The sequence below is a fragment of the Oncorhynchus gorbuscha genome, linkage group LG17, assembly GCF_021184085.1.
Source record: "Oncorhynchus gorbuscha isolate QuinsamMale2020 ecotype Even-year linkage group LG17, OgorEven_v1.0, whole genome shotgun sequence".
NCBI classification, from domain to species: Eukaryota; Metazoa; Chordata; class Actinopteri; order Salmoniformes; family Salmonidae; genus Oncorhynchus; species Oncorhynchus gorbuscha.
In genome coordinates, this window is record NC_060189.1 from 51,218,959 (window position 1) to 51,231,480 (window position 12,522).

At 43.2% G+C, this 12,522-nt stretch overlaps 1 protein-coding gene across 3 annotated transcripts; it reads left to right on the forward strand.

Annotated features, from left to right (window-relative positions):
* The first annotated feature begins 2,839 nt into the window (after positions 1–2,839).
* On the forward strand, positions 2,840–11,708 carry LOC124001820 (clathrin light chain A-like). Of its 3 annotated transcripts, XM_046308915.1 has the most exons (7): positions 2,840–3,139; positions 5,264–5,301; positions 5,586–5,703; positions 6,009–6,120; positions 7,024–7,077; positions 9,092–9,127; positions 10,695–11,708. In XM_046308915.1, exons 1-7 carry the CDS (start codon positions 2,947–2,949, stop codon positions 10,864–10,866), a joined length of 723 nt encoding a protein of 240 aa, XP_046164871.1. In that variant the 5' UTR covers positions 2,840–2,946; the 3' UTR covers positions 10,867–11,708. The 3 variants fall into 3 exon arrangements, with proteins under 3 accessions (XP_046164871.1, XP_046164872.1, XP_046164873.1); XM_046308916.1 differs by lacking the exon at positions 9,092–9,127 and having other exon boundaries at positions 2,841–3,139; XM_046308917.1 differs by lacking the exons at positions 7,024–7,077; positions 9,092–9,127 and having other exon boundaries at positions 2,845–3,139.
* The last annotated feature ends 814 nt before the right edge of the window (positions 11,709–12,522 follow it).

Here is a 12,522-nt window from a genome sequence, read left to right on the forward strand (position 1 = left end):
TGAACCATGAGCTGAGCCATCTCTTTGGCAGAGGGTAGCTTTGGGAGAAGAATGAAGTGGGTGGCTTTGGAAAACCGGTCCATTACTTTCAGGATGGAGTTGTTGCCATCAGACGGGGGAGACTGTGATGAAGTCCAGGGATATGTGAGACCAGGGACGGTGAGGGACAGGCAGTGGCTGAAGGAGACCAGCCGGAGCTTGCCGAGGGGTCTTGGTCTGCTCACAGATCGTGCAGGCGGCGACGAATGCAGAGATGTCCGGGACCATGGTAGGCCACCAAATGCATTGCTGCACAAGGGCCAGGGTCCGACGGGAGCCCGGGTGGCAGGTAAGTTTGGAGGAGTGGGCCCACTCCAGGACCGAGGGACGGGAACAAACATCAGGTTATTTGGGCCCCCCTGGGGTTCGGCTAGGAATGCTGCACCTCATGGACCTGCTTCCCAATTCCCCAGCTGAGTGCCGTCGCAAGGCACAAGGTGAAAAGGATGGTCTCAGGGTTCGAGGGTGTAGCCACGGGGCTATAGCGGCGTGAGCGCATCCGGCTTAATATTCTTGGATCCCAGTCGGTAGAAGTTAAACTGGGTGAAAAGCAGGGCCCACCTAGCTTGCCTGGAATTGAGACGCTTGGCGGTGCGGAGATACTCTAGATTCTTGTGATCCTTTCACATAATGAAAGAATGTTCCGCCCCCTCCAACCAGTGTCTCCACTCCTCCAACGCCATCTTCACCACGAGAAGCTCACAATTCCCGACATTGTAATTCCTCTCCATGGCGTTGAGACGATGGGAGAAGAAGATACAGGGATGTAAGTTGAGGTCCAGGGCAGAATGAAGGGACAGGACATCCCCCCACTCCGACATCAGAAGCATCGGCCTCCACCACGAACTGACAGGATGGGTCAGGATGACACAATATGGGAGCTGTGGTGAAGCGGTGCTTGAGGTCCCGAAACGCCCGGTCCGCAGCAGGGGACCACCTGAACGGAACCTAGGGAGAGGTGAGTGCAGACAGGGGGGGAAGCCAGATGCTGTAACCCCGGATAAAGTGGCGATAAAAGTTGGCAAATCCCAGGAAACATTGCAGCTGCACTTTGGACGTAGGCTGAGGCGAATCCACCACCGCTCTCACCTTCCTGGGATCCATTTGTACATTCCCTGCAGCAATGATGTAACCAAGGAAGGGGATGGTGGAGCAAATCGAGAAAGACAGGCGCACGGGGAAACCGCTGGTTGGCTTGGCAAAACAAAATAAACTGGCAACAGACAAACAGAGAACACAGGTATAAGTACACTGGGGTTAATGGGGAAGATGGGCGACACCTGGAGGGGGGTGGAGATAAGCACAAAGACAGGTGAAACAGATGAGGGTGTGACAAAAAATGCTCATTCATGTTGGTTAATTTAGGATTCAAAGATAATCTTTGAAAATATATAGTTTAGCTTAGCCCACACAAAACATAAATGACATGACAGAGCACAGAGCAGTTAAAGACAAGAACAGACAATATAAGAATAAATTAAAAATAAGAGTCAGATTGTCAAGAAAACAAAAAATACTTCTTACACACTATTAATATATAGGTATTCATAGTATTATACACAGTACAGTTCAATTAGATATTTTAAAAGAAAAGAGGCCCTGTGACACTGTTTAATTTGTTTCTGTTTTTTAAAACTTTTTGCCTGAGTAATCTCTGGTCCAAAATGAAATGGTTCTATACATAACTAAGCGACAGATTAAATCCGTTTTTGGTTTGGGTACAGTAGGCCGAAAGAAACCCACAGTGGTGTGTCTGGTGGGGAATATATAGTGCCATGCAACTTATTATGTGACTTGTTAAGCACATTGTTACACCTGAATTTAGGCTTGCCATAACAAAGGGGTATTGACATTTCAGCCTTTCATTTTTTATTAATTTGTCAACATGTGGAAAAATATAATTACACTTTGACATTATGGGGTATTGTATGTAGGCCATGTCAAAGGTTAAGGGGTATGAATACTTTCTGAATGCACTGTATGTCTGTTTGACTTTGTAGTTTTACCCAACTAGAAGTGGGTTATTTCTATGGGTTTCTTGTCAGTAGCTGCTTTATAGTCTGGTCCCAGATCTGCCAACTCCATTGCTATCTTTGTCAAGCCAAACAGAGTTGGCATTATAGCGCAAACAGACTGTCACTCAGGCTAGAAATGACTCCTTCATTGTTAATAATAATTCAAATGTAACCTTTATTTAACTAGGCAAGTCAGTTAAGAACAAATTCTTATTTACAATGATGGCCAACGCTGGGCCAATTGTGCACCGCACTATGGGACTCCCAATCACAGCCAGATGTGATGCATAATAGGCACCAATTATCAAATAGACCACTTGAGTGAAAAGAGAAGTGTGTCAAATTGGTTATAGATATCAGATACATCCCATAACCCATTGATTATACATATTAAATTAACATCAGGAGAGTTGAATATTATGATCACAGGCTAGCAAAGCTGTTTGACAGTATATATCACGTGTCATCTCCCCATTTGCCCTTTAAAGATATATAAAATAAGATTGTTTTTCTTTGAACCAATCTTTGCTTTACATATTTTTATATTGCATATTTTTATATTATGCACACTTGCTGTACCCTGCATATAGATTCTATTCATGAAATTACTAATATTCTAATTCAAAATTATTTGACAACCCTGAGATGCAAGATTGCCTAACCCAACGCACGCTAGATCATGGGACCCTTACATATCAGGTGCAATCATATTCCTTGTGTGGTTGGTGCACAGCACAGTCAATAAAAATTCCTCGTTTCTGACTGGCCCTGCCAGAGTTTCCGCATTTTCATTGTCTCCTCCCTTATCTCTCGAGCTGATCCACTGCTCTTACTCCCCCATTAGATACGGTAACGTTATCAATAGCTAGCCACCACCATCAAATAGCTAGATATGGACGAATTTGACATGCTCAGCGCACCACAGGCTGCGGCCGGCAATGGGACGGACGAAGACCCCGCTGCCGCATTCTTGGCCCAGCAAGAAAGCGAGATCGCGGGGATTGAGAACGACGAAGGATTCAGCATCCTGGACAGCGGAGAGGTTCCAACGTCGCTAGACAACAATCTGATAGGCGACGCAAACGGTAACTGTGTTCTAAAAACTCTTAATTTAGCAAGTTACAGTAGCTAGCTCGTTCGTATTATTTGGCTGGGTCAAAGCCTAGCAAATTGTCTATAACTGATTAGCTATGGGCTAGCCAGCTAGTGTGTACACAGTTGGCTAGCCATCTTAATTAGCTAGCTAGCCAGCAAACGAGCTACATTAGCAAGCTACATCGACTGTCTGCGGGAGACTTAAAGGAAAGAGATTACGCGAAAAACATGTAACGTCATTTTAGCTGGCTGGATCCAATATTTCAGACCATCTATTTAAAATGTTCGGGAAACTAGCTCGTAATGCGCAAGGTGACGCTAGTTTCGCTAACGGCGCTAGTTAGTCTCTACATGTGTATATTCTAGTTAATAACGTAACTTTACTTATTGATATCTTGATGCTTGTGAAGTGTCCTGAATAAACTAACAGAAAATATAGTGTATTTGAATGACCGGTTAGCTAGTTATTGCGTCTATTTCCTGGCTACCATTGCGCCTGTTTCCTGTCATTGGTGTGTTCCCAATGATCCCACTGCACAACAACATTACTGGCCACTTCATTACTGCAATTTGATATGGCCCAATGACCATTGGACTTTCATACAAAACTGTCGTCTTCAGGAAGTTAGATTCTTGACCGATTAGTTAGCTACATTGGCCAGAAGCAAGTTCATGTTATGAAACTCTTTGGGGGGGGGGCTAGAACTGTTTGGTCATAATGACCATCGTTATGTTTGGAGGAAAAAGGGGAGGCTTGCAAGCTGAAGAACACCATCACAACCGTGAAGCACGGGGTTGGCAGCATCATGTTGTGGGGGTGCTTTGCTGCAGGAGGGACTGGTGCACTTCCCAAAATAGAGGAAAATTATGTGGATATATTGAAGCAACGTCTCAAGACATCATTTGCGAAGTTAAAGCTTTGTCGCAAATGGGTCTTCCAAATGGACAATGACCCCATGCATACTTCCAAAGTTGTGGCAAAATGGCTTAGGGACAAAAAAGTCAAGGTATTGGAGTGGCCATCACAAAGCCCTGACCTCAATCCTATAGAACATTTGTGGACTGAACTGAAAAGTGTGTGTGAGCAAGGAGGCCTACAAACCTGACTCAGTTACACCAGCTCTGTTAGGAGGAATGGGCCATAATTCACCCAACTTATTGTGGGAAGCTTGTGGAAGGCTACCCAAAATGTTTGATCCAAGTTAAACAATTTAAAGGCAATGATACCAAATACTAATTGAGTGTATGTAAACTTCTAGCCCACTGGGAATGTGATGAAAGAAATAAAAGCTGAAATAAATAATTCTCTCTTATTATTCAGACATTTCAAATTACTTAAAATAACGTGTGATCCTAACTGACCTAAAACAGGGAATTTTTACTAGGATTAAATGTCAGGAATTGTGAAACTGAGTTGACATGTATTTGGCTAAGGTGTATGTAAACTTCTGACTTCAATTGTAGCTAGCTAGCTAGTTCCAATGAATGAATCGTTCATCGTAAAGATATTGCCAAACCAAGCATTTATGTACTAGGGCACTAGACTAGAACAGGTGGGTATAATTTGTGGAACGTTCCAACAGGAATCTGTTCCAAACACTTTGTAAAATACAAGGCTACCAACAAACAACGCATACAAAGTAGTATGAACAATTCACCTAGCTAACCAGCTGCCGAATAGGCACCAACTTACCACGTAGCTTATTCTTAATGTTTGTCCATAGGTTACCAGAGTGAGGACAAATATATTTCGGAATTAACGTGGTGAGTCAATTTAATGAAATAGCCCACTCCTTACCTGGTAATCTTATTCTGCCGCTATACAACTTTGTATGTGTTTGTTGGCACCCTTGTTATTTACAACATTTTTGGAACCGATTCATGTTGGAACATTCCACGAACTATACCCACCCGACTAGAACAAACCAACGTGTAGTATTTTTGCAAGCTTACAACTACAAATCCATAATCTGAATTTGATCCTATCCGTCTTAGAGTAAGACGTGTAGTGAGGTCCGATACACACCCACTCAGTGATGTGAATTGATGATGTAGCCCATTTCGTTGTCTTTGATATGGCTTTGTTCGTGATCATTGGTTAATTTTATTTGCAGATGCAGTGGACGGTGCTGTCAATGGAGACCTTAATGAGGTAATATCTTGTGTTTTCCCATTTTGTCTTACAGCAGATATTGTGAATATATATCGACTCAAGGAAAACAGAATACTTAACCGTGCATGTTTTGTTTTAACCAATACTAAATGCCATGGTTGTGTCATATTATTGACCGTGGTTGTGTTCAGTAGGCACAAAACGGAAGAAAATGCTCTGGAACAGAGTGAGAAAAGGGGGGAGTTGCTATCTACTTGTCCAATGAGACACGTTTTAACGTTGCTACAGTGTGCCCTGTTGAACACCACCCATGTGTTTGTTAGGAGAGCAATGGCCCGTCTGATGCATACTCCGCCATCTCCAGTGCCGACCGGCTGCAGGCTGAGCCAGAGAGCCTGCGTAAATGGAGGGAGGAGCAGCGAGAGAGGCTGGAGGTCCTAGGTAAGGAGAGGCCCCTGGTATATCCTGGCTAGAGGGCCATAGCAGCGTAACAATAGAATAGAAGGAACCAATGTGACTATTTACAGTTGAATCCAAAGCGCCGAGTGCCCAATTCTAACACCACAATCTTTGAAAAACGTATGGCCCTGACTTGCAGTGCAAGAAAAACACTGAGCACATTTTTGCTGATGTTGAAATCGCCCCTGGTTTTTAGAAGTCTTTTTTTTTGTGATGTAATTTTTCAAGAGAATTGCATGTACTGTGTGAATCATAAGACCTCTTCTTCCTAATTTCCCCTTCCCCAGACGCTAACTCTCGTAAGCAGGAGTCTGAGTGGAAGGACAAGGCCAAGGTAGAGCTGGAGGAGTGGCACAATAGACAGGACGAGCAGCTGGAGAAGACTAAAGTGAATAACAGGTAAAAATGCATAGAAAGAGTCCAGTCATTCTATTTCTATGTAGAAACGGCCCGGGTTGAGCCAGGAGGACTAAAAACCCACTGGACTCCAAGGAAACCTTTTGTCCACTGACTCACTTTTCTCTACAGGAGCCGTCGAAAGGAAACCCTGTCCATTGAGTGTAAATGACACTCTGCAGAAATCTCCTTGCAGAATAGTTTAGTTATTATGCAGCAATTGTTTCTATTGGTCCCTCTATGTTCTCTACGACCTCTTATGTGTTTTAATGTTTATATAGGCCTACATGAAAAGACGTAGGCCAGCTGTGTGCAGTCTCTGGTAGACCAGTGAAAAAGATCAGTGTAGTATGTTCCGGAATGAAAAATGATCATGTATATTAATTCTCAGGGTAACTTTATTTCTGATAATGACCTGGAGCGGCAATCCAAGTCATGCATGGTGTTGCTAAGAGGTGAAACGGCTGTTGCTAAATGACGAGACCCCAGAGTTGACCCTTGAACCACAAGCCCTTTGAGCACGGCAGATTCAGAAATATCTAGTTGAGGTCAGGAATTATAATATCAACTCCCTCCCTCTGCTCTGAATAATGTATCAGCCAATGTTCCAGTCTCTTGTCTCATGTCTAGCTACCTCTAACCTGCCTCTGTTATGTTGTTTGTAGTCTCTTTTGTATATAGGTGCATCCGAAATGGCACCCTATTCCCTATGTAGTCTCATAGGTCTCTGGTTAAAAGTAGTGCTGCTAGGTAGGGAATATGGTGCCATTTTGGACGCAGATTACTGTACGAGGGGGGAGCTCTGGACTGAGTTTGTTCTGTCGTTTTTGCTCTCCTCCTTTTTACCGCTCTCTCTCTTCTCTCCTGCTTGCTGCTTTCCTCTGGGACATCCCCTGTGTCTCCCAGGGTTCTGGATGAGGATTTCTACAAACAGCCCTTCTCTGACCTGATTGGTTATGTGTATGTTGCTAAACTAACATTTGTTTCTTTCTTTTTTTCTCCCCGCGTGACGTCACTCGCGTCAATCGCACGCCGCATCTTCCATTTTAAACGCTGATTTTTACGTTTGGCTTTCCCCCTTCATTTTTTTTTTAAACGTTATTTTTCAAAGAAGTAGACTGTATCTTGAGCGTGCGTGACTGTTTTTGCGACATTTAAACCCACCAGGTGTCTCTTTTTTATTTTATTTTAAAATTTAAAATTTTAATGCAGTGAATGTTTGTTTGTTGAATGTCATTGCATCAGCCTTAATGCTTAATGCTCAGTTTCCGTATGAATTATGTTGCCATAACTGTAGTGTAGTAAATCGAGTGGCCATTTCTTTTACTTTGGTCTTGTTTAATTACATCGTCCATGATCCATCTATATGTCCCTTCATCTCATCACGCCATCTCATCGCGCCATTTGCAAATGTTTTTGTATTCTTAGGTCCCTTTTTAAATCATCTATACTTGTATTATTCATATGTGCACATGGACAACTAGTTATAGGAATTGACGCTATGTAGAAAAACATTGGTTAGGTGTGTTACTTGGCGACGCACTACTTTAAATGTATTGATGGAACTGTATAGCTACTACCTCGGCTACCTCAGCTGCGTGTCGATACCGTGTGGCTAATGTCTGTAGTAGAGTTAAGACTGTAGTTTTGTTTCAAGCAACTGTGTCTCCATCTCTTAACAGTCCTATCAATATAGTAGTACCTTCATATAATATGCAGGCATATTATCTGAAGGTTAACTTTAGTCTGTTAAATACTAGTTAAGAGATCTGCCATTAGGAAAGGCTATTTATTTATATCTGATTTATACCTGGTAACCTGCAGCCTTTCGGGTTCAATAAAGCTGTGCAAAGGCAACCATGTTGTTGGAGAGACGTTTCTTTCCAACATTATCCCAACATTATCTCTGCTGTTTCAGTGTCTTCTAGAATAACCACCCCCCTCGCACAAATAACTGCGGAGATGGGTGTTTATTTGATATTTTTACAGGAGTTATTTATGCAATAGCTATTGTACTGTACTAGATTGTCTGTTGGTTGACATAATGTTGAACGGACATTCTGAATCCCTCCTTTGGAGAGAGTCATTACAATTTTTAAGAATGAATACGCCAACTTGGTGGCCATGTGGTTGGAGTGTCCGCCCTGAGATTGGAAGGTTGGGAGTTCGATCCCTGGCCGAGTCATACCAAATACGGTCAAACTAAGACTCTGCGTTAAAAGATGTATATTTGGAGGGGGGCTGCAATAGACTAGCGTCCTGTCCAGGGTGGTGTACTTGTACAGCTGCCTCACGCGACAGGAGATGGGCTCCTGTTCCGATGAGCTGTTCTGGCACAATCCAAGGCTCGTACGAGGCGTCTTATGACAAAATCCAACAGTTGAAGTCTAATTTCAGTAGCCGGATACTGTCGCAGAGCCCTGCATGTAGACGGTCAACTGTTGCGTTGATGTCGCTAGTACGTCTGTATTTCTAAACTGAAAGCTCATTGGATACACCGTTGCTTCAAACATATGCGAATATGATCTGCTTAGAATCTGTTAATAGCTACTAGCATCCCACTGTCTACCATAGAATGACATGCTAGTCTTGTTGCCCAACTCGCACTCTTAGTCTTGCAGCCCTTGTATCTATCTGCCATTGAATTCATTCGATCGCTAAAGAGCAAAGGTTCCCATATAACCAAACGTCCTTGTCTCTGCCAAAACAAAGACTCACGGCTGAGACCAAGGGGGCACGTATTTTTGCCTCACCCAACCAACTCAATGGCACAGCAGATGAAGGCTGCAAGCTAAGCACACTTAGTGCACAGAAAAAGAAAAAGAATCTGCCCCCCCCCCTGAAATGACTTTTTTTCTCTCTGGGAAAATGCATGCTGGCTTTTGTCATCTGCATAAAGCTCATTTACTTTTCATTTCTATATATCTGACTTGTGATCTGTTTCTCCTTGTTTCTTTTCCTATGCACCTTTAAGCACACACATTAACCATCCTTGCTACCGCCTAGACCAGTTAAGTAAAAAAAACAAAAAGACAATATCCTAGTAGGGAGAAGTGTATATTAGCCTAGAAAAATGGCAAGACAATATTCAATAGTGGTGCACAATTAGACTAGACTGTAGTCGAGGCTCTCCAACCCTGTTCCTGTAGATTTTCGCTCAACCTTTTAAAAAAAAAAGATCATGAACTGGTCGATAAGCTGAATCGGGTTAGTTCCAACTGGAGTTGGAAAGCTACAGGAGGGTAGTTATCCAGGAACAGGATTGGAGAGCCCTGCTGTAGATGAATACAAAATCCACTGCCAATTGAAATGATTTTAGAAGCTGGGTGTCCCTTCTGTGATACGTTTGGTCCACTAGTCCTGTTCGTACCTGTAGTCTCGTTGTGACAGTGAATTTCCATTGGCTTCTCATCCCCATTTTGCTCTGTGTATTGTGTTCTAGTTTATAGAGGGGGTCTTTCAATTTTCTTAACTCTTTGGCAGTGGAAGTGTCCTATCTTGGGTGGGTGGGTGGGTTTGAGGGTTTGTGTGGGTGGGTGGGTTTTGGTATTCCCCCTGGCTTGCATTTCAAAATGTCTTATTGTGATTGTGGCACTATCATTTTTTATTTACTTAATTTCAGTTATGTATGATAAGCCTTCTAGTGGAATTAGGTGCCCTTTTGGGTTCGGTATCGGTGTGAAGATTGTGACATGTCAATCAAGTCTCTTATGGTTATTATATCAAGTGTTTGCTGCATTTCAAATGGCCTGCTTTCCAACCGCAGCTAAATGCATGGCAAAGTCTCCGGTATCCAGGTTTTGGTTGTTAAAAAGAAAACCAACTTGCCACTAAGCGCACTTATCAAGCACAAGTATAGAGGATATAAAACAAAACCTATTCCTAATGCTATACTTGGATCTTGAGAGAATATTTGAACGTAACCAAAAGGCAAGTTACCCCCCCCGCCCCCTCAGTTCTGTGACGAACTGCATTTTTAACCAACCAAACCACGTTTTAACCGTTCCAAAAAACAACCTGTGCTTGTTTTTTCCCAAAACCCCTTGATTAGACTGACAGGGAAAAACAGGTAACTAGCTAGCTGTATGACTGGGGTTATAGGGGGCATGCTGTATGATCTTATCCAACCCAGTTCTCTTCATCTGTTCTTGATGTGGCCACCCGGAGAATGTTTATTTTTTGGGGATGTACTGTAATGTAGTTGGGTTTCCACTGCTGTCCACTCGACACTTCCTCCTCAAGCAAAGGTTTTTAGATTCAGACCTCACTAAAACTGTTTGACTAAAACGCTGGAAAATCCATGCTAAAATGGCACCATTTTCATATTTAATCTTTTTATTTTTACGTTATTGTCAACTACCAAATTGATTTGTGTCATGCAGGTAGTTTAGATCCATTCGGCATGTATTTCTATGGGGATTCCCCATGTCTGTCCCTGTGGTGTTGCGGAGGAGGACGAGGAGGAGGTGTTTAAGTGAACAGCAGTAAGGCCCTCTGTAAAACTCTGCTGATCTCTGGGGCCCAGGCCTGCTCCCTCCCTCTCTAAAGCGCTGTCCCCCTCCCGTGTTGCCTTGCAGAGCGGCCGAGGAGGCCATGCTGTCGGACATGGACGAGAACAACCCAGGCACCGAGTGGGAGCGCGTGGCGCGCCTCTGCGACTTCAACCCAAAGTCCAGCAAGCAGGCAAAAGACGTGTCCCGCATGCGCTCTGTCCTCATCTCCCTCAAGCAGGCCCCTCTGGTCCGCTAACCCCCCCCCCTTCGCTCTATTAGATGTCTCAATTCAGTCCCTACCACTCCCCTTCGCACTAACCATTCATTCAGCGTTTGCAGATCTGAAGGCTCTGGATGCGTAAAAGCAGTGTCTTGGTGGAGCTTCCACGATCCACCATGTCGCTTTTCACCAGAGATCTGTTAACGTTGAGGGGCCGAGGGGAAAGGGGGTGAATTGAGACGGCTGTATCTCTACCATAACCCTCTCTGGACCCAGATTGCAACCAACCTTTCATAGGGCAATGTATCACCCCCCCCCACCCACCTGATGTTGTCGTTCATGGATTGATATTATTCCTCTCTTCCATCTCCTTTCCATCATTAAAGAACAAAATAAGTATATACGCATTTATTTTTTGTTTCTATTCTTTTAAGGACCAAACTCTGTTTATTAAGTGTGTTGGAAACCCATTTAGAGCCGGCTTGTGGCATTTATTGTGACTATTTCAATCTATGCATTTTCCCATTTGAACCATGAATCAAGTACGGTAAATATCTATGTGTGTGTGTGTGTGTGTGTGTGTGTGTGTGTGTAAGCATCAAGGTTGGGGTCAATTCCATTTAAATTCCGGTCAATTCAGAAAGTACACAATTCCAAATCAAATTTTTGCTAATTGAAAAACATTGAAGAGAATTTGAATTTCCGTGTACTTCCTGAATTGCAACGGAATTACCCCCAAACATCATGTGGTGTATTATGTACTCTGTGTGTACATATACAGGCAATATATAAATTTACATTGTGGTTAAGATTTACTGTAGCCCATGTGTTGCTTAATGTGTTCATTGTCCATCAATTTCAGTAAAACATGAAACTTTTGTCGTCAACGTCGTTATTGAAGTGTTGTCCGTGACATTCAAATTATTATGGTTGCACCTAATTGGAAGTAAAATTTCAGGTGAGACAAATTACATTTTATACTGCGTTTTCAATTAAATTATGTTTAGTGTTCCCTTAGGCCCTCCACCACTTTTGCGGTTTGTTGTATGGCCTTGGGTTCTCTCTGGGTTCAAAAGAATCTGGTGAAAAGAGGAGGTGAAGCAAGGGGGTTTTCTGTTCAAATCTGTCCACGGGAAGCACACCGCCTGCCTTGTGGATGACTCCCATTGTTAGGGCAGAGACAATCATCTCAAGTATGCAGTATCTCAAATGGTCGAACCGAAGTTGCCTGCCTTTGATCAAAGCCACGCTGTTGGTTGGGAGGTGGCCAGTCAGAACGGGACATCGTTGAGCTTGAATCTGTTCAACCAATAAATGGCTTTATTAGTTATGTTCATGTATATTTGGTGTAGCAACGAGCTATTGTGGATTTTTACAAATGCAACCTCATTTGGAATGTCTATCAGGAGTATTCAACTCTTAAAGCCAATTTCTGGCTCCGTATGTAGGGTGTGACACTATTGCAGAGGCCGAATTGAGTTCCGTACGCATTGCCGTGTGCCTCCCAAATGTGTAAACAATGCGGAGGGCTCCGCACTGACATGATTGGTTGGCGGAAGGTCCTGTTTATACAAACTCACTTCCTTGAGAACTTCCTTCACAACAGCTCTTACTCAACTGTACTGCTCATCGAAGCACAATAAGTATTTATGCCCCGACCTCTGCAGAGGCTGTATCAACGTAAATACTGCA

Coding starts and splice junctions, on each gene's coding strand:
- LOC124001820 (XM_046308915.1), top strand. CDS start 2,947: ATGGACGAATTTGACATGCTCAGCGCACCACAGGCTGCGGCCGGCAAT. Junction 5,302..5,585: donor TCAATGGAGACCTTAATGAG/GTAATATCTTGT, acceptor TGTGTTTGTTAG/GAGAGCAATGGCCCGTCTGA. Junction 6,121..7,023: donor AAGACTAAAGTGAATAACAG/GTAAAAATGCAT, acceptor TGTGTCTCCCAG/GGTTCTGGATGAGGATTTCT.